The sequence below is a fragment of the Centropristis striata genome, chromosome 5, assembly GCF_030273125.1.
Source record: "Centropristis striata isolate RG_2023a ecotype Rhode Island chromosome 5, C.striata_1.0, whole genome shotgun sequence".
NCBI classification, from domain to species: Eukaryota; Metazoa; Chordata; class Actinopteri; order Perciformes; family Serranidae; genus Centropristis; species Centropristis striata.
The window spans coordinates 31,188,573-31,214,442 of NC_081521.1; the positions used below are offsets into that span (position 1 = coordinate 31,188,573).

The 25,870-nt window shown below is 39.1% G+C and overlaps 1 protein-coding gene across 1 annotated transcript in view; it reads left to right on the forward strand.

Moving 5' to 3' along the window:
• Nucleotides 1-22,834, forward strand: part of vwa5b1 (von Willebrand factor A domain containing 5B1) — a 31,735-nt gene extending 8,901 nt beyond the window's left edge. The window contains exons 8-22 of the mRNA XM_059332437.1: nt 649-825; nt 1,921-2,031; nt 2,580-2,782; nt 4,658-4,772; nt 4,982-5,167; nt 6,189-6,378; nt 9,754-9,953; nt 11,711-11,954; nt 12,667-12,960; nt 14,364-14,501; nt 15,237-15,371; nt 16,308-16,379; nt 16,894-16,963; nt 18,382-18,505; nt 19,487-22,834. Of these exons, the coding sequence (XP_059188420.1) occupies nt 649-825; nt 1,921-2,031; nt 2,580-2,782; nt 4,658-4,772; nt 4,982-5,167; nt 6,189-6,378; nt 9,754-9,953; nt 11,711-11,954; nt 12,667-12,960; nt 14,364-14,501; nt 15,237-15,371; nt 16,308-16,379; nt 16,894-16,963; nt 18,382-18,505; nt 19,487-20,146 (2,919 nt within the window). The 3' untranslated portion in view covers nt 20,147-22,834. The remainder of the gene's footprint in view (nt 1-648; nt 826-1,920; nt 2,032-2,579; nt 2,783-4,657; nt 4,773-4,981; nt 5,168-6,188; nt 6,379-9,753; nt 9,954-11,710; nt 11,955-12,666; nt 12,961-14,363; nt 14,502-15,236; nt 15,372-16,307; nt 16,380-16,893; nt 16,964-18,381; nt 18,506-19,486) is intronic.
• The last annotated feature ends 3,036 nt before the right edge of the window (nt 22,835-25,870 follow it).

The following is a 25,870-nucleotide window of genomic DNA, read 5'->3' on the forward strand; positions in this document are numbered from 1 at the left end:
AGCATGAGAAAGCCCAACAACTTGACACACAATGCTGAGCTGCAAGAGAAAAATTGATCTTCAGGTTCCAATCTAATCCAGATGATGCACCTCACATTTCTGTGGCGTCTACTGTTGACCTGCTTTCTCCCCATAAAAATCACCTATCCTCCTACCAAGAAAGACAAAATTGGGTCTATGCTGGGTCTCTAAGGGTTAAACCAAGAGAGTGAACACTTATATTACAACATCCAAGATATAGGAAGATATCTAGCCTTACAGTATCCATATAATATTGATATATATTGCCCAGCTCTACCAGTTCAGCATTATCATTCTTCAACCTGCCTCATGTCCGTTCACATCTCTGCTATGACGAGGCTGTTAAGTGACCAGCGGACCTAAACAGGAGAAGGAGAAACAGCACTTAGCCATAAAAATGGGTTTCTATGGAAACACTCCAAAGGCTCAGCACATTCAGCCTGGAATTTCCTGCAGGTCTAGAATAATTGATGCGCTCTGACTATCAACCAGATCAAGTGTCTCTTTTTGTCTTCTTTAAGTGTTGGAGCAAAGCCTTCCAGTTCATAGAAAGACAAGTTATCTCATGGTGCCAAATCCCCCATTTTAAATATATGCCTTTGATTCATGTTACTCTGTCTTTTACAGGTAGATATCATTCACAGGCGACTCCACAAAGACATCCTCCACAACCCGGTGGTGATGTTGAACTTCTGCCCTGACCTCAAGTCTATCAGCTCAGACCTGAGGAAGGTTCACGGCGAGTTTATCTTCCTCATTGACCGCAGTGGCAGCATGAGTGGAACGAATATCAACCGTGTGAAGGTATATTTTTAGTTTGGTGTACAAACATGCACAAATGCACATGCTGATTAACATATAAATTGTAATATATCACCAGTTTAAATTTTTATTTGGGGTGGGGGGTGGGGGTGATATTTTCAGACTGAATTTGTTAACGAGTGTTGCATGCAACACCAAACACATCAGAAAATACGGCGATTAAATGCAACGAACATGAACATGATATGTCATTAGAGGCTGTATGATTGCTTTCAAGGCTGACAGTCGTACTGATTCTGCAGTCTTTGGAGATTATGGATGTGGTTAGCCAGCTGTGTGAAGGGCATGTACACAAGGATATTGATCAGACAAGTCACTCGCTATTCAGCAAAAGCCTCCCAGTTGCTAGGTTTTAGACAGCAAGTCTTTGAGGTCTTATCAGACTTCATGTGACATTTCTTCAGTACCTAGTCTGAAGAACCTAATATATATATATTATATATATATATATATATGAACACCAGTCAGGGCAGGTTCAGTGCACAAGCAGACAAATATATATATATACATACATATACATATATATATATATATATATATATATATATATATATATATATGTATATGTATGTATATATATATATTTGTCTGCTTGTGCACCGAACCTGCCCTGACTGGTGTTCATTTGTGACTCAGACTCTGAGGATTTTATTGGATGTGTCTAATACTACAGAGTCTGGGTTTAAGGCCAGTGATGGAATGACTATTTACCACTGATACTTCAAGAAATCCTACCTTTAAAAATATCTCTAAACGTGAAGAGTGCATATTGAATGGTTTCATTTGTTAATGCACCTTAACAGATATTTTATTATAGATTGTCTGCATAGTGAAGGTTGAGATAAGTGTTATAGAAACTGCCTCTGTGCTCTAGAAGAAGCTGTGATGGATGAAATGACACTGCATGTGGCCACTCTCAGCTCACTCCTGTCCTTGAGAAAATCTGCTCTGCAGCAATGACAGCTGTGTAGAGAATGTGCTGGGCTTTTATTCAACCAGACATCAGCAGACATAGTAGTATTGCATTGGAAAAACGTTCTGGATGTGAAATTATTCCTCTCTTGGTGTCTCTCTCAGGATGCCATGGTGGTGATTCTCAAGAGTCTTGTGCCAGGCTGTCTTTTTAACATCGTAGGCTTCGGTTCTACATTCAAGTCGCTCTTCACAACCAGCCAGAACTATGAGGAGGTAAAGCAACTCTGTAATACATTACTGCAGTTCTGTAAATGTTTTGTGATAACTTAACTACATATTGAAGACGCTGTGGCGGGCAGAGTTGTAATGCAACAAGAAGATACTGGTATCATATTAAATTAGACAACCAAGTTTGGTATCCTTCCATCTTGTCATGATAACCTCAAGATATCTGCATGAAAATTTGTTGTATGGGTAATCATAAGTATCCCCATTACAGACAACTTTATGCTTAATTCATGCAGTGTGGGTCAGAAACCATTAAGTTTTTTTCATGCAGTGTTATTTTCACCTATTTGAATATTTCTGCATAACTGGGTCCCTAAACAGTGTTCAGGAATTGCATACATTGCATATAACTGGAAAGATGAACATCTTGTGGATTCAATGAGCCCAATTTTATTCATGTGTGATGATGTTGGTCCCCATGGAAGCGTCTCATTATAGTTTGAGCATTTCTTGAAACCCCCTTTGCAATGATCTAGAACCACCACTGAAGATACTCAAGAAACTGCAGTTTATTTTTTCCTCCTCTTTTTCAGGATGCCCTGGCCCTGGCCTGTGAGTATATCAGGAAGATCAGAGCCGACATGGGGGGGACCAACATCCTGGCACCGCTCAATTGGATCCTAAGGCAGCCAATGTTCAGCGGGCACCCCCGCCTACTCTTCTTGCTCACGGATGGTGCCGTTAGCAACACAGGCAAAGTTATTGAGCTGGTCCGCAGCCATGCTCGCTACATCAGGCAAGTATTACTGTTAGGGCTCATAACTGAGAGCTCTATGCTGAATGTTAGAGTAAGGGGGGAAAAAATCAATCATGAGCAATTGGCCTCATGCAGGTTTCCAAACAGATTTCCTTTTATATTTCTGTGTATCGAAAATTTTGTTCTTGTTTTCTTAGCACTTATTGATTTTTGAGATTCACCAATGTTTTCTTATTTCTGTTCTTCTTTTAGGTAAGAGAACATTTTACAAGAGGACAGGAGCACTGTTACCAAGATAAGAAAAAACATCTTGTTTTCACAGTCCACAAACTGTTTATACAAAGCAAAGGAACACAAGTTTTAAATTGAAGGAGAATAAAAAACATATAATCCAGTTTTGATTATTATACATTATACTGTAGATTATTACATTTCTATGCAACCCTGCTTCTAAGGAAGCGTGTATATCTATAAAAACAAAAGTTTCCCAGTTTGAACATTAAATATATATATGTTGTATTTGCAAATGGCACAACCTGTGCCCTTACATAGTGTTCGGGGGATGTTACCTATTCAAATAAATAACTACGATCTCTTGGAGTGGCAATAGGTGACTCTCTTATTTTGCTCTTAACACAAAGTATTATATTAATATTTTATGGAGAAAATAAAAATTATATTAAGAGTATTTTACCATATGGGGCCCATTGTTAGCATTATTGTCATTATTGTTTTATAGGAGCTTTGTTGTCTATGCTGTAATGGTTAGACACATTTAAAAATGACCCATTTTATGCTGAATGTGATTCATACCTGCACATTTTGACATACATACACCACAATAAATCTTGTAACAGCACTGGCAGGGAAGTGATTGTATATTGTGTCAAAGCAAACGATAATTAATTCATCTTTTGTTGTCTTTATGCTCATTATGCAAATAGCAACGGCACAGCTGACGGATAACATGAAATTATATCCAGGGTTTGCCAGGAGCTTAAATCGCATCACCTGGTTCTCAAGCTTTAATCCTCTCAAAATGAAATGCTGAAATATGCATTGAATGCTACGTGCATGTCAAACATTATCTTTATCACTACAAAGAAACCGTCAGAAGAGAGACATTTGTGCATCCTTGGTGTTCAATAAATAAAGAACAACATTGTTTTGATGCCACATCCAGAGTTAGGAAATAGAAATGCTCCCTCAAGGATGCAAACATCAACTCTCAACTGAGAGTGAACGCCGGTGGCACAGTAAATCTGTGATACGCTGAGAAAAGAATTTATTTTGATGCCTGCATCTAAGTCTCACACTGTGAATCTCTCTCCTGAGTCACTCTGGAAATAATTGACTTTTGTCTTCCCCATTTTAATGGATGACTGCCCCCAGATGATTGCATTAGGTACACAGAGTTTGGCCAATTCATCGACACGTCCTGGGTCATTATCACACTATGCTTACAAATCAGCGCCGCCATTCTGAGACAAGACCAAACAACCATGAATCTCTGTCGTAAAAATCCATGTTAGCTTTTTACCTACGTAGAAGGTGACATTTCAATCTGCACTCTCTGATCTCATTAAAAATGCAAAGGGATGTAGCTGGTGCAATGAAATCAGCCAGCTCATTCCTCTGTTAAAAATGGAATAAAAATGGTAAAATACAGCATCAGCCAGCCTCCCCGGAGAACTTTGAGAGGCAGCAGACATGTTTCAACCCTCTACCATGAAAGATAATTTCCGGTTTGCCTCTTTTTCCCCAGAAAAATCTATGTTTGACAGATTAGATTGTTTAAATATCTCTGGAGTCTCTCTTTAGATCTGCACTCACATCCTGAGGAGACGTCTGTTATCATGCATGTATCTGTCTCGATCTGTCCATGGAGCTGCAGTGTTTAATGTATCTGTGCAGATGTTTTACATTCGGCATCGGACAGAATGCTTGCAGGAGACTGGTGCAGGGACTGGCAACAGTATCCAAAGGAACAGCAGAGTTCCTGGCTGACGGAGAGAGGCTGCAGCCCAAGGTACTTATTTCCAGCTTTGTGTATCACTCCTAACAACAGCCGGCTATTCTGAGGGCCACCAGAGAGCCATTATGCCATGGTTTCTAAGCACCGAGTGCCTGCTACTGATACCAATTAGGAAATCATATCTCAGAGACGCCATTCGCTTTATCTACTGGCCAGGGAGAAGCTAAGAGTCCATTTTTACTAAGCTTATTTTTACTCCACAGATGATAAAATCCCTGAAGAAAACCATGTCTCCGGTACTCAGTGACATTTCCATCGAATGGCTATTTCCTGAGACCAAAGAAGTGCTGCTGTCCCCTGTGGGCAACACCTTTCTGTTTCCAGGGGACAGTCTGATCGGCTACAGTGTGGTTTGTGATGCCACCCGCTACCATGCCAACCCCAAATCTGTAAGTGCACAGTTTAGTTGCCAGAATTTGTTTGGCCATTTTATATTTCTGCAACACACAGATACACTGAGTATGTGGAAGGAGGAGGTCAGGTTGGTCGGATGGGTCACGACACCGGACATTCATTCAGGAGGCCGGTGTTCAGGCCCCGTTCTTGTCCTGTGTAAAACCTAAAGTCAATTTTAAGTCACTTTTTTTCACTCCCAAATCAAAAATACATATTTGTCTTCTTACCTGTAGTGTTATTTATCAATCTAGATAGTTTTGGTGTGAGTTGCCAGGTGTTAGAGATGTCTGCCTTCTCTTGAATATAATGGGTCTAAATGGCACTCAACAGCAATGCCTCTTATCAGAAACCATGACCCAGTTAAGATAATCGCCAGACCTTTCTGTGAGCAGCTCTATGTAGGAACTGAATCAGAAAGAAAATGGGTAATAGTCATGATTTCTGGAAAGAGACATCGTTTTTAGGTTTTTAAATTTTTGTTGTTGTTGTTTTGTGCTTTGAGCATCCCAAGCCAAGTGCCATGTAGTTCCATTGTATTCGAGAGAAGGCAAGCATCTCTATGCCCGGTATCTTCTAGCTTTTATCTAATATCTAATATTTTCATTTTTGGGTGAACTATCTTTTCAAATTGACAACCACATACAAAACCACAAACCAGAATGGTGTATGCCCCTCCATAGCTTAACAACCACGACAATAGGGAATGAGGACAAGTAGCAGTGGTTCAAAAACACTAAGATTTTATGTATCTGTTAATGCCATCATTTATTCTGTGGACTCGGTTTAAGTGAGACAGCTGAAAAGAGAGAAAAGACTGCTTGCAGGATGACCTTCTCTGTTGTGTATATTTCAGAATAGGAACCTTTGATAAATCGTTTAATGGTTTCATTTAAATCACTTATTACCTCTGAAAGGGGTTCCTTGGGGGATAAAAAGGGCGTAAGGCTAATCATGAAGAAGCTTTTTAATCAAACCTTGTGAATTGGATTTGTCACCCACTCGAAATCCCAACAGGACAAGAGGAGGCGATACAGCATGATGCGCTCCATTGAGTCAGCCAGCTCTGTGTTTTACTACTCTCAAGAGGAGGACCCGGTGAAGACAGGTGGCGACAGTCAGGGGTCATGCCGGGAACCACCTCTGTACGATTATTACCAGGACTCCATGACAGACAGTCCTGCCACCACAGAGCAAGACACCACGGGTAAGAACCTACAGTTCACAATCAGCCACTGCCAGTTTCAAGCTAACAAACAGACTCCAGGCTCAAACATGAATGGCTGAAACTTTCTGATGTTTCCAAGAGACTAAATATTTGCATACAAACATTGACAATGCGTGCGCACACTGTGATTGTGAAGAAAACTGTAACTAGCAAAAAATACTTCTTTCTTATAGGACCACTTCTTTATTTTACAGTTGTAATGCTGTCTCAATATCATTACTTGTCACTCTGGATTAGGCACGTACGGTATATGCTGGCGAATTGACATTAGAGAATGGGGTAATGGTGATGGTGCTCTTTCACTGGTCAACCTAACACTAGCAGCGAGAGCCAGATGGAAAATTCGTCAAGGAGGAAGAAAAAGTAGATGTACTCCAGCCCCCCTCTTATTTATTTATTTATTTAGTTTTTTTGTCGGAATACAAAATGTTAATAGTAGAAAAGTATTCTAAAATACTTTAAAATGTGTACAGATGGGGGCTTTGATGTAGATATAAAAAATGTACATAACAACAAAAAACCTGAATAAATTACCAAGTAGGTGCTCTTGGCTTTATGAAGGTAGGATTTAAAAGCAGTTTGAAGGAACATTAAGTAAGAGAATGGTTATTTAAAGGCAAAGAGATTTATTTCAAACTGATATAAGGTAAATATTACAGCTCGACCAATCAATTGGGCTGGCCACTATATCGGCTGATATTAGCTTATTTTGGTGACATACACTACCGCTCAAAAGTTTGGAGTCACTTAGAAATGTCCTTATTTTTGAAAGAAAAGCACATTTTGACAAAATTAAAAAAACAGTCATACAGGCTAGACATTGTTAATGTGGTAAATGACTATTAAAGCTGGAAATGGCTGATTTTCTTATGAAATATCTATTATATATTGTCAGCAACCATCACTCATGTGTTCCAGTGGCACATTATGTTAATCCATGTTTATAGTGTTGAAAGGCTCATTAATCATTAAAACACCTGTGCATTATGTTAGCACAGCTGAAAACTGTTTTGTGTTGATTTGAGAAGCAATAAAATGATCCTTCCTCAGGCTGTTGAGTATCTACAGGTAAAGTTGGAGATTTGTACAGGTTAAATTTAAAGGCAGTTTAAAAGTGTGAGAAGTAATGGTTAGCAAATGGTGTCACCTGCCAGAGAACTCAGTATATATCAAGCTTTTATTCAACATTTTAATTTGTCCAATACTTCTGTATTTGTGTTGTTGACAAAAATCTAAGATGGTACTGTCTGGATGAGCAGCTTAAAATGCTCAGGGCCTAAGTTTTCTTTTTTTTTTTTCATTTATCCTTTATTTATTTTCTTGAGGAATCATTGAGGGCAACCCCTCATTTACAATGATGTCGAGGGTACAGAGAAAACACAAAACAGAGTACAGAGAAAACACAAAACAGCACAGACAAACAGTTACAGTGAAAGGCAGAGTTATTGGTTATCATAGTTTTAAACTGGCCCATAATTTTGTTGAGTTTGAGTGAATGTTGTAAGATGTTCCAGGTAGATGCAGCAGAAAAACTAAAAGGAGTTTTTCCGGGGGACATTGAACATTAAGCAATCACTAGAGCATGTTGGGTGTTTACTATGTGACCAGTTTAATAAGGTGCTGAGGTATGGTGGCATGTCGCCTATCAAGACTTTACAAATGAAAAGGAATCAATGCATGTCTCATCTCACAGATAAAGGTGCCCATCCCACCTTGTTGTATAGAATGCAATGATGGGTGGAATAACTGTCACCAGTGATGAATCGGAGTGCAGAGTGATAAACGGAGTCCAGTGAGGTGAGAGTGGAGGCAGAGGCATGTCTATAGATAACATCGGAATAATCCAGAACTGATAAAAAGACAGCCTGAATGATCTGTTTCCTACAGAACAGAGGGAAGTTTGTTTTGTTTCTGTATAAGTATCCAATTTTTTGTTTTAATTTACTTGTAAGTATGTCAATATGAAATTTGAATGTGAGTTTTTGATCTAACCAGACACCCAGATATTTGTATTGTGAAACCCTTTCAATGCTGTGACCTGTTAAAGTGGTAATATGTAGACCATCTTCTGCAATATGTTGGGCTCTTGAGAATATCATGTACATTTACATTTACATTTAGTCATTTAGCAGACGCTTTTATCCAAAGCGACTTACAGGAAGAGTAAAAGCAAACAATCAAGGTATAGTGCAATAAGAGCTATTAGTGCTAGTGACAATTCTTTGAGGAGTAGAATTATCATGTGGTCTAGGAGAGAAGATGCTCGCTGAAGAGCTGGGTCTTCAGGAGTTTTTTTAAAGGTAGAGAGGGACGCCCCTGCTCTGGTAGGAACTGGTAGTGTGTTCCACCAGCGGGGAACAAGAAGTGCAAAGAGTCTGGATTGTCTTGGACCAATGGGGGGCAGAGCCAGGCGCCGTTCATTGGAAGAGCGCAACGGTCGTGAGGTAGCATAGGTCTGAATCAGGGCGTTCAGGTAGGAAGAGCAGTACCGGAGACAACTTTGTAGGCCATCATTAGAGATTTGAATTTGATGCGGGCTGCAACAGGTAGCCAGTGGAGCTCGATGAGCAGCGGAGTGACATGTGACCTTTTTGGCTGGTTGTAGACCAGGCGCCGCCGCGTTCTGGATCACCTGAAGCGGTTTTACTGAGCAGGCTGGCAGGCCTGTCAGGAGGGCATTACAGTAGTCAAGTTTTGAGATGACAACAGCCTGTGTCAGGAGTTGAGTGGCATGTTGAGTTAGGTAAGGTCTGATTTTTCTGATGTTGTAAAGTGCAAAGCGGCATGACCGGGTAACTGAGGCGACATGACTGGAAAAGGTGAGTTGGTCATCAATCATCAACCCTAAGTTTCGCACCACCTTGGTGGGTGAAAGATACAGGGAGTCAATCTTGATGTTGATGTTGTGGTGTATTGTGGGTTTAGGAGGGAGGACCAGCTGTTCAGTTTTTGAGAGGTTCAGCTGGAGGTGATGTGCCTTCATCCAAGTGGCTATGTCAGAGAGGCAGTCATGTATTTGGTTTTGTCTGAATTGAGAACTAATTTTAGATTGAGGAGAGAATTTTTTAGTTTGTCGAAGGCTTGCTGGAGAGTTTCAATGGCTGAATGTGCAGTATTAGAGAGATGGGAATTACAGTTTGTTATAGTGGATGTAATGATGTTAATGAAAATGGTAAACAGGACAGGATCCAATATTGAACCTTGTGGGACCCCCTTTGTAAATGGTAAAAATTCAGAGTGGTTGGATGCGAGTACTGCTGAAAAGAACGGATCGCAGAAGTACTTGTACATCAAGGGTTGTTATTTGTAGATTTATTTTGTGTTGACCATTTTTTTTTTTCAACAAAACATCAGGGTTGGATTGTAAGATGTCTCCAAGGAGGCGTGCATACAGCACCAACCAGATAGCAGACTACAACCCGGCAAAGAAGGTCTACACTCCCAGTGATCCCAGCTCTGTGGTGACAAGGAATCCACTGAGGAGAGCCAAAGTCCAGGAGCTGATAGGCCAGATGAGCCCCGAGCACGAGGCCCAGTGGAGGAGTGACTACCAGGTTCGCTCCCACACTGTGAACACATGATTCACATGTTCTGCACTGGCCTGGTTTTCTTAAATGGGTCAGCAGTTATTTCTGATTCAGCTTGTTATTCAGTTGGTGCTCACAGATCTCAAACCAGTGCTTCCAAACTGAGCTTAAATATAATAATACATATGTTAAATTACACACACGGACATTAAATAAACCACAATCTGTTTGTATCTTGACACAGTATTCATATTGTGATTACAATGAAAAAACAATATTTGTATTCAGACTGTGTTGATAAATTAAACAGCCATCTGACCCTTGTCTGGACTGGAGTATAATGAAGAACAGACTAATGTGCTCTCTTCAGTAATGAGGGGAAAAATTTATGAATGGTAATTAGGTATGAATATTGTTCAGGGAGTATCTCAGTATAACTAAACAGAGTTCACTGGGCTGTGAAGAGATTATATCTTCTCTTTGTAAATCAAGCTGAGGATCCGCTGTGCCATGATTAATCTGTATCTAATAATTCTGAGTTGATTTGTTGATTTGTTTATTTAAAGATGCAGATTAAGAACCTGCGCATTACTCTTAAAAAAAGCAAAACAGGATTGACAACCCCTCTGGTTACTTTCATCTGAATCATTTTATTATACTGTAGAAATTGTATTTGATAATAAATTAAATGTCTTTTGGTTGTGGTCTAAGGTGAGACAAAATGAGAAACTTGATCACAATCACGTTGAGCTTTAGGGAATTGAGACTTTTCATTATTTTTCCAGCATTTTATAAACCAAAAAAGGTACTAAACATGACAATTAAATAGTTGCAAATTTGGCTCTGTTGGCAATTGAGATAATTAGCAGTTTAAACGAACACTAAGTCTTTAAGGGCTCACTATCAATTGTGTTTTTTTACATTATGGAAAGGACCCTACAAGGAAATAAAAAATGTACCATTACTTTTCACTTGACCCATTTAACCAAAGTCTTGTCCACATGTAAACAGGGTTTTCCACAGTTTTGTTTTGCCCAACAAGCACTGTCTGTCTATGTAATGCAAAAACAAAACTGAACAAAAGCGCTGAGAGACAGGTAGCAATTTAAGCCTTACTCTAAAGCCAAGTTGGCAATTCAGCAAAGAAGAATAAAAATAATAGTAATAATCATCAGCGAAAAAAAGCCAGAGGAAGGCTACATGAATGCAACAAGGATGTATTATAATACAGGTGCACCTCAATAAATTAGAATATCATAGAAAAGTTTATTTGTGTCAGAATTTCAATTCATAAAATCGAAATAACACACAATATAGATCCATTGCACACAGAATGAAACATTTCATGTCCTAATTTATTTAATTTCTTCTAATTATAATGATTATGGCTTACATTTAATGAAGACCTAAAATTCAGCCTCTCAAATAAATTTTAATATGACAAAAGACCAATTTTAAAAAGCATGTTTAATATGGAAATGTTGGCCTCTGAAAATGATTTCATTTATATGCACTCAATACTTTGGGGGCTATTTGACTTGACTTACTTTTTCATCATATTCTAATTTATTGAGATGCACCTGTATGTTCATACATCCATGGGCTGCAGTGGTGAGTACAATGCCAAGAGTATGTTTGTCACTCATCACTTAAAAGCACCAAGACATACACATGAATACAAAAACTAAAACGACCAGAATTACAATCAGTAGATGAGGTTCCATAAACCCAGACTGCACCAGGGTATTTTTCAATTTAAGAAAAAAAAACTATTTTGTTTTCAGCCACAGCTGGCAAGCTTGTGCGCCACATCTTCCAGAGGGCGTCCTGCCAGCTGTCACAGGCCGCTCCCTCAGCAGGAGCCGCTCCCACAGCAGGACGCCGACTCAGAGCTTCATGTTCACACTCAGCCTCAGGACAACCCTCAGCCCAGCGGCAGCAGCAGCATGCAGCCTGCAGCACGCAACTCCACTGGAGAAGATGGATCGTCCACTGACAGCCCTTCTGTCGGCAGCGTTGGAGACACAGGTGAGAATGCAAAGAATTTATTGAATATATCTGCATGTCTATGATTCATGTTGGATTGTGTGTTGTTATTGTTTTTCTTGTTGGTGAATACATTTAGGTTGTTTTATGGCAGATAAAAGTTGTCATAAGTTACCCTGTAAAGGAACAGTTTGACATTTTGGGAAATAAACGAAAAAAAAGTAAGATGAGAAGAATGATACCACTCTATCTTCATCTGACTCGCAGCAAGAAAACACATAAGTGTATTTCCTAAAATGTCAACCATTTCAAACAAGATCTGCTGTGGAAGTAACTATAGAGTAACTGAAGGAAAAAATGACCAGCCCAGTCTGATCGTTTAGTCTGATGTGACGAATATCCTAGAAATAGATTTAAATATCTTAAACCCAAAGAAATGATGACAGACAATGAAGCACAAAGGTGATTCTTGGGAAAGACAGGAGATTGTCTTCTAAATTTGGGAACAAAACGGCAAACTAACCAGGAACAAAAGAGCTAGCATTTTAGGAAGCAATTATTTGAGATTCATTCTAGTTTGCTGGACACAGAGAGCTTTGGAAACATGTGTGATACATTTATTCAACACAAATCCAAGTGAGCAGTTGCAGGTGACAAGCTTGAGATTGTTTAGAATGCATGGAAATACTAATGATTACTGAACATGTTTGCATATTGAGTTGGAATTCAGAAATCACAACCTGTGGTATTTCAGATGGCTATGGACACCAGTTGTGTCAAGCAGAAACCCCGCAGGAGACCCAAACTTCAGATTTGGGAGCAGCCAACCAGCTCAAAGGTGACTGCAAGGCCGTGGTGTCCGGCCTGCTGTGTGGGAAACCAGTGAAGTGGGAGGTCTTCTTTGATATTGAACCCTACCTAAACGGCCGGGAACGGGAGGAAAAGGTTCACGAGGAGCTGTGGAATGAGACCTTCCACCACATGGCTGGACACTCCATCATACAGGATTTTGAACACATGGCAGATAAGGAGTGTGAGATTGAGCATGGTGAGCCCTCGGTATTTAACTGTTAAAATTGTGGGTATTTTAAAGCAACTGTAAGGAGATTTGCTGTTGTGTTAATTTTGGCGGCCCCTGTGGACAAAAGTGGTAGTGTTTCATAAACACCACCACTTAAGCTGCGTTTCCATTAGGTACTTTTCCCTCTAGTGAGCTGCTATGGGTGTGGCTTGGGAGAAAGGATCTGCCCAAGATCCGCCCAACTTCACTGGTAAGCGGCTCAGGTAGCAGCTCAGAAAGTACCTGCCACGGGTAGGTACTTTCTGAGCCGCAACCAACAATGCTGATAGACGATGTTGATTGGATACGGTTGAGGCGGGATATAGAGTAGAACTCGACACAACCACAACATAACAGCTCCATTTTTAAAAGAAATAAGCAGAACAGACTGAGACAAGAGAATGGAGAACAAGAAACCAAAGAAAAGAGAAGACGATGGACAAAGGATAAAGAATGTCTTGACTCTTTGGACTTGCTGTGTCGGTCTGTTATCAGCGTCACGTCACTGACGTTACAGTAAAAAACTGTCGCTGAATAATCACGTGTAAGTGTCGCAGAACTATTTACGTCACATTTGAACTCCGTCGGTAAGCCCCTACAAAAGTACCTGTATGGGAACAAAGGCAGAGGGGAACTAACTAGTGGGCGTAGCCAAAACCGCTTTCCAAAAAGTACATGCCTAATGTGACATAGAAAAAGATCTTGGTCTAGCACATGCATTTGTCTTGGAAGCAAGTGAAGGAAAGACGCAGTTATCTTTAATTCTGTTTTTCTATTCTAAACCGTAATCTAATCCAGTAATCCAGTATCTATTTGTGGCTTTGTAAGATTAATAACTGTAATAGGATGATGGTGAAACAAAGTAACCTTCGTTGCAATTCTTTCTATCTGAAGAATGGCTGTTTCCCCCTGCCTTATCTCCACTTTAGCTTTTTTTGTTTTCTTTGGTCACTTCTTTTCTTCTTCTGACAATTTCAGTACAAACATATATACACTGCATATCTGTTATGCATTTTATCTTATTTCACAGTGGTTTTAAAATCTTTAAGATGCTTGTTTTGGGAAATATGCTTATTTGCTTCCTTGCCATTTGTCAGTAGTTTAGTTTAGCATAAAGACAATGTAAGGTAACAAAACCTGCCAGATTAAACAAAAGAATTGGTTGATTTTTCTATTTTTGGACCAAGGTGCCTTGTTTCCTCTATCTCATGGCTGTAGCATCATATTTAACTGACAAATATTGGCAAGAACAAAAATAAGCACATTTTTAAAACAGGCCAAATTATTCCTTAAAGCTGCTTGTAATGTACATGTAATGTATGATTCATATATGAATTATGTATGTCTTCCATAACGTTATATAATCACATTATGCATATTCTAATTTGCAGGCTCTGGCAGGAAGTACCAGCTATATGCTATTCACACCAGCAAAGCCTGTAATATACTGAGCAAATACACAGCATTTGTTCCCATCGACCTGGACACTAATGAGTATTTGCAGACATGTATTGAATACATAAATCCCGGTAAGTCATATGGATTTCATGTGATGGAGTGTTTATAGCACCTATTGTTCAGTCTTTCCACATGTTTGAACAGAGCATGGACCTCAAGACCAGAACAAAATGTTTTATTTGAAGTGTTTTGTGGTTTAGTAGTTATTAATGCTTGTATGTGCTGCAACATGCTACCATGTCACTAAAAGTATCATCTTATAAATGGACATTTTTAGGAAATATGCTTATTTGCTTGCCAAAACTTAGATTTGAACATTGACGCCTTTCAAATCTGTTAAATGGTAAATCTGAAGCTACAGCAGGCAGAAAGTAACAGTTAGCTTAGCTTAGCATAAAGACTGGAAACAGGGAAAAAACTAGCCTGGCTCAGTATGAAGGTTCAAAAAGTAAAACTCTCTAATTAACAAGCTGAAACAGTTGAGAAAATTAATTTGCAATACTTGTAATAATGAATAATCACGACAGAGCTGCTGCCTTTCTGTGATTGGATTTATACATACTCTTGAGACTTTTGGAGTGCTGATCAGACCAAACAAGGCCTCTTAAATTGTTGTTTTGATGCAATGTTGTACTTATTTATATTATTTCTAGCTTTTGGCCACATAGTGAGAGTAAATTGTAATTGTTTAGTTTAAATCATGTCTCAATACTAATTTATATAAATCTAGAAGCACTTTCAAACAGCTTTAAAGTTACTTATGCTTGTCTACTTAACCCCCCCAAATCTATTTCATTTGTTTTCAGGTGAAGGTCTGAAGAGGGGCTCACATTCTAGTTCTCGTTCAGGGAGCAGGAAGAACAGAGGCTACTCCATCGGACTGGGTCGCTCTCAGTCCGGAGGCATGTCTGAGGAAGCAGAAGATATCCTGCTGCCCAACAGTAGGCTGCATTTGATATATTTAGCTTACTTTTCAGTCCCAACGAAAAAAGCAGCAGAAGGAGCTTTCATTTCTACATCACTAACCAACAACAAATACTGTACAGTAGGGTGATATGGACCAAAATCCCGATATATTTAGGCTGAGAGCAAATGTTCAGTCAAAGTCAAAGCCAAATATGACATGTCACAAGTAGTTTTATTTAAACTGTTTATTTAAGTGAACATAAATACTGTATAACAACAGGAGTACCTTTATTAAAAAAAAATCAAAGCTCCATAAAGTGCACATTTAAATAAAAAATATATTGAATTTTTTTTTTTTTAACTATATTGACATATGCGATATGGTCTAATTCCATATCACATTTAAAAAAAAATATATATATATATTTTATATCAATATATTGCCCAGCCCTATTGTAAAGCAGAAATATAAAATATACAGAGAAAGGTACAGGGCATCTTTTATATTTAATAAATGAGTGAGTACAGGAGACGGTGATATGAGGTTTTTCATGATTTATATCTAGGTATTATATATATTCAAATTAGTCTTTATTTGAAGTGAAAAGGTTGCATTGCCAGTACTGGGAACTAAGAGATATTACACACTCTGAAAGCTGTGTGCTGCTTTACATTAAAATTACTTCAACTTCAGCGAAAGGGCACAACATTTTAAATTGGTTTTCAGTGGTGGCATAGCAACAGCAGGAGCGAAGACTTGCACACCGCTTGAGCATCTGCTTGGCACTGTTAGTTTAACAAAAAGAAGAAGTGCACAGCAGGCACAGATGCAGATGAGTTGCATCAGTGTTGCCTGGTAATACTAGACATCTAGTTATGTTTTGAGAGAAAAAAAGAAGTAATGATTTTGTAAAAAACAAAATGAAGGAAAGCTGAGAGGTAATTTTCCTTCTTTTTGATCATCTTCCTAGATGGAGAGGATGGTGCGTCTCCATGCAGCACCCCCTCGTCCTCTGGCTGGGAGAGATGTAGCTTCACAGAAGGTACGTGACAAACATTACCTTGTCAGTGAAATTGCTGCATCTCATCCATTTTTTTCCTCCGTAAAGACCTTTGACATAAACTGTCTGCCAGTCTCTTATCTAATTCTGGGCAACACTGTTGCATTGTTCCAAATGTGAAACATGAGATTATTGACATTTTAGTCCCTCTTCTTGTAAGTGATAACTGGAGTTGACAGTATTTTGTGGCTTGTATTGATAAACGCTGTCTGGACCTTTTAGGACAACAAAACAATGAGACACACACACACACACACACACACACACACACACACACACACACAAACAAACAAGAAGTGTTTCACTTGTAGAGGAGAGACAGCTGGAATATGCCTCTTCCGCTGTCACTGCCACATCTCAGTGGGTGTTTTACCTCTTTATTTTAAGAGACTCATGTTGAGAACTAAACAAAAAAGTGACAGGAAATGCCACTGCTTATTTTCTCTCTCCTTCCCTTGTCTAACTCTGCCTCTATTTCTGCCTTTCTGTTTCTAAGTCTCCCAAAGGAGTCCATCCGTGACCTCTGACCAATCACAGAAATCGGTGGAGAGCCTTTTTTCTGCCAGGTGGGTGGTTGAATACTGGCTGGCTACAGAAATAAAGTACTATAGCTGTGGTGCCATTGTAGGGGAATATACAGGGACTTCAGCCTGTTAAGTGACTCTTCTTTTAAAATGTCCTTGTCTTTATTCAGTTGCTGATTTTAACCTTTAGAGCATGCTATCTTAAGGTTAATGCATCAGGACAATGATGATCATGATCAGCCTTGACCATGTAATGATAAATTGCTTCTCCTTTTAAAAACAGGACTGTAGCCATGCTTAGAGCTGTACTTAGGGCTGGCTTATGCTGGTAAAGAAGTTGTTAATACAATGAGCTCTCTGACCTTGAATCCTCTCAGGAGGTAAAAAGCTGGCTATCAAGAGGGCGAGACAGCAGGCACTCAAAGTATTGCACTCAGTTGTTCACATGAAAAGTGACAGAAATAGTTGCGTAAGGAGTAGAAAAAAGAGAGCTTGGGAGAAAAGCACAAGCCCTGCTTACTTTCTCACCTCCACACAGAAACTGTCTGACACAACCACCCCAATTCATGTCTATTGCTTTGCAGGTAATTGGGCGAACTGAAATTTTGAGCTGATGATTAGACTAGTGCTAGATGAAACACTTAAGGATCCCCATAGTTATTATAGTTAATCCTGAAGGGAACATGAATGGCTGAACCAAAATTCATAGCAATCCATCCAACACATTTCACACATAACCTCATGGTGGAGACAGAGGAGAAGTCAAGGGATCCCTTAAAGCTGCACCTCCACTGCTGAACACAACTTAACTAACTCTTTAGTTGTTTTAGAATGGCACAAGATAAAAATAGTACTTAATACCACCAAGTTTCAAGCGAATTGAGCCGATACTTAAACGTAAAGTAAAAATACTGCAGTGTTCAGAGAGAATTGTCACTAGTGCACTAGTACTAGTACCTTGCACAAAAATGTGATTTTTAAATAGCCAAGCAAATTGTAATTTCTTTATTCACTTAGCCCAGATTTCAAGAAATGTCAGCATGCAAACTACAATGTCAGGACATCAGTTTTTTTTATACGACAGTGCTATGGCACAAAATATGGCAAAAGTAATAAGTATGCATCCTCTGGGTACCATGAATGTATGTATCAAATTCAATAGAAATCCATCAAAAAGTATAAATGGTTTTGTGTTGTTTGTTATCAAAAATATGTACACAGTTATATTGTTGTCTGGACCAAAGTGACTGTAACTGAAGTACCAACATTTCCATTCTTCGAGCCACGCTGCTAGCATTGCTGAAAATCGTCACTTTACTAGATATCTTTGGCAAAACTACAGATGTCACACAATAATCAAATAACGAAACAACTGTTTTCCCCATCCTCAGATTAAATCTGATAGTGGTGTGTGCTTCATATCCTGTGGTTTTCACCTGCTTTTCCCTCTCCCCTGTAAGGTTGGCCCTCAGCAGGACTCGTCTCCTGACTCGAGCTGCCAAAGGATTCATGTGTCGATCTCACAGCAAGTCCGGTGATTCAATTGGAGACAGCGACAACGAGAACAAAGATTACATTCCTCTGGTGAGAAGCAGATCTATAACATGCGAATGCCCCTGTCAACCTACATTTCTTTAAATGGACACTAATCTGAACTGACTGCAGATTTGTCTGAAGCGACGAATATGTCAGCCTGTTAAAGATAGAGTGTATGGAAACAATAAGCAGTAGCTGTTAGGAACTGTCTTGAATAGTCCAGAGGACTAAAGTGTGCAGCATTCTGTATCCAAAATTAACATCCAACCATGAACTGTTGTTCTGATGTGGACCTCTTTCTTTGAAAAGCGTCCTGTCTCTCTGAAATAAATAATTACAAACTAGAAGGGCACTTGGAAAACGCAGACCTCCACCAAGGTCATGGCCTATCTTGCAATGTTAACGAAAGTGAAAAATAATTTGTGTATCCGTCCTTTCACCAGTAGTTTTTCCATTATCTGTAAAAATAAAAGAATATGGAGAAAATAAAATTAGTCCAGTGGTCGATACAACAACAACAACAATCCTTTGTTATTTAAGCCTGTGCTTGGGTGCCCAAGGCCTACTGTTTTATAATAAGACCCTGCACTATGCTTTTACTTGAAACCACTAGGACCTTAACAGAGGCTCTAATTATGTGATCCACACCACCTTGTTCATGTATTATTCATCACTTTCCGTAAATTCAAAGGACAGGAAACATCGGTCAGAAATCATAAAAATGTTTTTTTGCTTCCTTTAACAAAGACCATAGAGGTATCCTGTTGCGAGGTACTTCAGGCTCAGCTGCTGATTGGAGCAAGATGTAATGAACCGCAGAAGACAGCATGCACTGAAATCAGTTGATCAGAACCTCCCTTAAGACATATTGTGTTTGTTTGTCATGCATAAAAGCACACAAATTGCTAACAGAAAATAATTAACCTCCTCCTCTACAAGTGAAACTGCACTGCTGATTAAAAGTTGATAAAAAAAACAAAACATAAGCTCTACTCTATGTCAAATTGTCAACTATTTCCTTCTGCACAGGTCTTGTTGCAGTTGGCTAGTGGTGCATTTCCCCTGGACACAGCTCTGTGCGATGCCATTAGCGTGCCCATGGACAAGTTAAAGTGGACATCCCCTTTCACCAGCCACCGCACCAGCCTGGGCCACCTGTCTCACTCCAGCAGCCGTCGTGCTGAGAGTGCCGGTGATGAACGCAGATCGCTGTGTGAACCAGAAACACGTCAGCAACCTGCAGAGCACACTGCAGGCATCCACAGCCCTTCTCATCTGTCCAGGAGTTCATGGACGGATGCTGGTCCTTCTTCATTAGGCAGTCCTTCCACTACTGCTGAGCCCCCGCTGTCCCCGCTCTCCCAGGCGGACAGTGGACGCAGCTCTGGGTCAGGTGGCTTGGAGACAGCATCACCCATCGGTGTGCTAAAGAGGATTCTGGATCCAGAAAGCATGGTGTGGGCCACAGCTGTGGCTCTCGCCTGGCTGGAGCACAGCTCTGCAAGTCATTTCATAGAGTGGGAACTGGTGGCTGCCAAAGCCAGCATGTGGTTGAGTGCTCAGGAAATCCCAGAAGGTCGAGACTTAGCCTCTGTCAAGGCTGCTGCCAACCAGCTCTTCATCATCCTCAGACACTGGGATGAAAACCTGCAACTGAACATGCTCTGTTACAACCCTAACAGTGTCTGAAGCCTGCTAATCCAAGGCTGAAAATGCAAACCTTGAAAGTACTCAACTCCATATACTATGCTAACTGAAGCTGTACTATTCTCTGTTCGGCAGTGTGTCCTCTGGAGTCTGATTTTGCTGTTGCAGTTGTGAACAAAGTGTATTTCCTTCTGTTTGTGTGCTGTTCCTCCAAACATATCACAGGCTCTTCAGAGGCACTATGTTAAAGCTATTACCTCGCTGGTGCCATATACTGTAGCTGGATCCCTGCCAGTAAGGGATCTAATCAGAGTTATACCACAGATTTGAGTTTTATGGCGAAGAATGTCAGTGTTAAATTAGTAGCATGCTGGACCACTGGCCATCAACATCTGAGAAAAGCTCTTATTGTCATCATATTGATGTTATGGGGAGGATGCTGCAGAACAATTCTAAGAGAAATGTGTTCCACTGATTGACACATACTGTTTTTACATCTTTACAGCATTTTCTGAATTGATTGTATTGTGGAAAAACTGTTACATGACAACATCTGGGTACTTGCGAGCAGTACTGCCTGTCTTTTCTAATGCCTGTAACCATTACAATGTTCTATTTGCCATTTCTGCAGTTTAATTATGGCAGAAACAGAAGAATATGCAAAAAGCTGAAGAAAATATATAAATATATATGTTGAGATTTGTTTAAAAAAAAGTGGCTTTAGTGGGAATCTATGAATGTGCATCCCACTGGCATGTTATTTATTGTTAATTATTTAACGATACATACAGTTTATATTTTTTCACTTATCTGAGTATATCTGTCTTAGAGTAGAGGTTTTAATCATGTATTATTATTTTGATTAAAAGTGAGCAAAACAGACCTGCAGTTGATCGCACCAAACGAACAAAAGGTGGTGCAACCAAAATTAGCCTTGTTATAAGTGTTTACTGTGGAAGTGGATATTTACATTTCAGTTATTCAAAAGGGGTTGCACCACACAAACTAATTGTTACGTTAAGAATACTTAATGTTTTCAGCCTGTAACTTCCAGGTTTAACTGCTAAACCAACAGACAAAGCTAACAAGAATTTTCTTAATAAGTTACCGTGTCAGACCATAGACTGCATATCAAGATGGACAACATGTCTCCACTTCCTCCCACTGTAAAACACAAAACCAAAATATCCCAGATATGCCACCTCCCATCTTGCTCTGCCTACATTTTTTTTTAGTTCAGCCCATGTCCTGTCTGCAAACAGAGATTTGTACAACTCTAATGCAATCATTAGAGTTAGGATCTATTTGGACAGAGAGTTGCAAAAGAATTTACTCACAACAGTTCTAGCCTAATCATTTAGCATTGGCCACCATGTTACAAATACAAAAGAATACACCTCAAATAACAAACTCATGCTAATAAATCCAACCTAAACCCAAATCAATACAACTTAAAAAAGATTATATGCAGTCTATGGGGCAGACAGAAAAATAGATAACGGTCCACACTTGATCAAACTACGATGTAATAGCAATGTAAGGTTTTCAATCATTTTTTTTATTACAAAAAACAAACAAACATCAACACTCAAACACTCAAATTACAAACTTGTGCTAATAATAATGATTTCAGAGACTTCTGCTGGCCAAGTCTGCTGACTTGCGGTTGCTGCGCACATGAATGGGATAAAATACTGTAAACATACAGCTCTTCTAGACTGCTTCAACTTATGATAATAACGAGTAATTCAGGTGTTTTTTCCACTCTAATAATTATTATTATCATTTTCCAGTTTGGCCTTCCAATGATTGTTTAAGGGATTAATGCTTTCTTTGGCCAGTGTGAATCACATGATGGATCCGGAAGTTGCAATACCCTGTGCTGCCACAATGCCATCAATTAACAGATCAAGACTTAAGACATTACCCAAGAATAATGGTCCAACCCAAATTTAATAAATCCAACCCCAGCGCTAACCAATACAGCTTGAAAATGACGATGCACACAAATTTAGTAATAGATTTATTCAAAATCTGGTGCACCCCAATTGTCAGAAATAATGGCAGCCCTGCCCCGGGAATCAAGTAAAGAGCCCTACTAGTTTTGTCATGCTCACAGCTCATTTACCGCAAGTGCCTAACCACAAAAGTTGGCAGGAAATGTAGATCTGTTCATTGCAGTTTAATTAGTGTGGGTAATGATTGTTTTTTTTAATTATCTATAAAGTAGGTACCCTTCTTCCTTTCATATTTTTTTTCTTGAATCTCTGAGTGGCCTATATAGGCATCTTTCTGTATTTTCTGTATTTTTCTGTCTTATTTCATCACAGTGTTGCTTTACTCAGGTATTTATTCCTTTTTTCACTCAGGCTGAGTTGCATTATTCCTTCTGCATGAACACAGGTGTTTATGATATGATGTTTAATGACTGAATTGCCACATTGGAGCCAGTAGTGCAGTATTTTGCTCTCTGAAATGACAAATACAGTAGATGTCATAATATAGTAATATTTTTGTGCTGTAATTGCAGTAGTCAGTGCGGCTGTAATTGTTTTAAATTGTATTTTTTATGTACTGAGTCAGTTGTATAGTGCAGTATCTTTCAACTTGCTGTGTGTGCCTTTATAAATGATTGTTGACTGTTTGAGGCTGTTGAAATCTTCTGTAGTGTCTTCAGAACTGTTAATGTTGCTCTGCAGGTGCATGTAATAAAATAACTCTACAACCAAAGTTACAGGTCCTATAATATTATTGCCTCACTGCTAACAGGGGTACCTCAAAAATCAATGCTCACATTCAACTCTCTTCATTATCCACTTACATGTTTTTGGTACCATTCCTGTTCGATGACCCCACTGTCTTGATATGGTTCTAAGCCTGCCTCACCAGTATCAACCAGGGAACGGAGAACTGGAAATTCCAAAATGGAGAGGGCCTCTGTTTAACCCAACCTCCGTTGAGTATAAACTGCTCTAGCTTTCACTGTCTCTTGGTTGTGTTGCTTTGCACTACATAACATCAGAAAGATCAGGTCTTATCTGACTGAATATGCCATTAAACTCCCATACAACCACACAGGTCATTTGTTCCTTCCCTCAACAATGACCCATAGGAACAATTCCTAAATTAACGCCACACATAGTAGAAGATCTCATACTTAAATGTGGAGGTTGCTGTTTCAGGTCATTAATATTATGAAGAGGAAGCAGTTTGATCAGATGTAGGCAATAAAACTAGTTGTTTAAGGCTAAATAAACAGCACAGTACATGGCTGACAATCTCCTGAATGAAAGTCCCGTGTTTGCTTGACCCATCCACCAAGCTTCCCCGCCTCCCTATGTGGACTTTGTCATTCTTTATACTCCATTGCTTCCGTCAATTTTAGCTTGGTGTCCTTCATAACTACTATAGCCACTAGAGGGCACCGTTAACTAGCAATGTAACTATGGGAGGTTAACTGCTGTACAAACAGGATCGTAGTTTGGGAGAGGACAGTTTTATACTATGGGGCTGCCAGCATGCGCAGCAAAACCACTTTAAAGGAAGTTGTGGCAACATGTCTGGTCTGTCGCTGCTCACGTTGCATCATTTATGATTGTCCCCAGTGGCCATTTGTACCTCATATATCTATCTGAATTCCCTCAATACCCACTCCTACCCTAACTTTTTCTGTTTTCTGTCTATGTACTTTATGCCTTGTTGCGTGCACCCTCAATTTAATGGCACAGCGGTGGGAGATAACAGAAGGGGAGGAGATTGACGCATGAAATACGTGTCCAATTGCAGACTTGTATCCAGAGTCTACATGGGGTGAATCAGACTACATAGAGAAGGACATGACATCCAATGCTTTGTCTTTGAAACATTTGACACTAAACACAGCTGATTAACAACAGAAGCTGCCATACTATGGCTCCTTGAAATCAAAGAGGGTTCCAGTAATTAGGATGACAAGACATAATTTATACCATCCACGCTAATACAAGGTAAAACATGCAGCATGAGAGGAAAAGATTTGAAAAGGATGCGTGAAGGAGGAATGGAGGGGCAGAAAACGCCACGTTCATCCCTCCTTCATAGATCAAACAGGACTCAGTCCTGACTGTGCACAAGGCTTTGAAGATCACATGCACAAACAGAAACACAGAGTTAGAGAAATCTGGTAATTTATGCAGGTGCATTGTGCACATTGTGTAAAGAGTAAACATACCTTGCCTATTAATTTTCCCAAAAGAAAATTACCTAATGAGATATTTGAACAATGATCTGTTGCTAGGCTACTGGCTATAGAAGAAGCTCAAGAAAACATATTTTCTAAACTAATATAAGTTTATAAAAGTATTATATGAGATGAATAAGTGTGACACAGTTAGTTCTACAAACTTAAGCTTCCCCACTGATGAAAGCAATATTTTAATTAAGATGTCAGATGAAAACCATCAAACCTCTCACTTAGCCCCATTCACACTATAATCATCTGTTTTTTCTTTTTCCACACTGCTCTGTCCAACAGTGACTCTTCAGTGTCAATTATTCTCGTACATTACAGCTACTTAAACTCCTCTGGCTGCAGAATGGAGGCTGGTGTCACATTTAATCCAGGCCTCTATATCACTGCAGCTTAATGTGCACATTAATGGCACACAGAACAAACATAAGTAATTACACTGTCTGGCTAAGATTGTCTGGAGGTAGGTCATGTGGTGAAATAAACGTATTGTGTCTCAACTTTGGGGATGACTAGCAGTTCCCATGGAAACCATTAAACCATTAGTGTTTTTTCCCCCCTAACATGTTCTGTCAGGATTTCTGCAAGGAAAAACAACAATGGTATTTAGTTGGTGTTGGTTCAAAGTGTCTCTTTAACCTTTATTTATCAATTTATATGCAGACTTATTTATGGTAACTGGTGGTTTATATTGGCTTTATTGTTGGTACATGGTAGATGTACAGGTACATGTATTTAGCAGCTAGCAGCCTGCAATTGAACTCAGATGATGAGGTTTGAGTGATTCTGATCGAAACTGCCATTATAATAGCTGTGATCAGCTGATTTAATAATTACATGCTTGTATCACACAATGTAATTAGAGTCAAAAGAGGAAGAAAAAAAGTCTACTTCAAAGTAAAGAATCAATCAATGACTAAATCATTTTAGTCATGCTGATAAAGTATTGGAATAAATAAATCACATTAATTATAACCCTTCAGCCAAGCTCACACTTTCCATGTAAGTGAGAGAGACAGAGAGACTAATCTATGCACTTTACACCTGATTTAAATACGCGTTTCTCTCTTTCAGCTGTATATTTAAAACATTTTTTTGGCATACTGTCCCTTTAATACCTAACTATTCTCCCAGACTTTTGATTAAGAATAGTTTACAGACATTATTTAGACACCCATTTAAGTTGTAAAATTTAATTCTGATAACGCTTTATTATTTTAATTACTGTATATTTCCATCTTATTGGTTTTCTCTTTGTTTTGCTTTTAAATCTACTTTATATAGGTTTTAGTCTAGCTTTTATTATCTATTAAAAAGTAATCTATTTTGTTGTATTATATTTTCATATTTTTTGGGGGCATTTTGTCTTTTTAATCTTACCTTAGTTATTAATTCTAGTTTTTATTTCCCTCTGCTTTACTACTAGTACAGTTGTCATAGCATTTAAGTCTATTTTTATTACATTGTCATCATTTTAATTGCCTTGCATTGGTCTCAAACTGTTCAATTGTTTTTGTCTTTTCTGTTGTTTTCTTTTT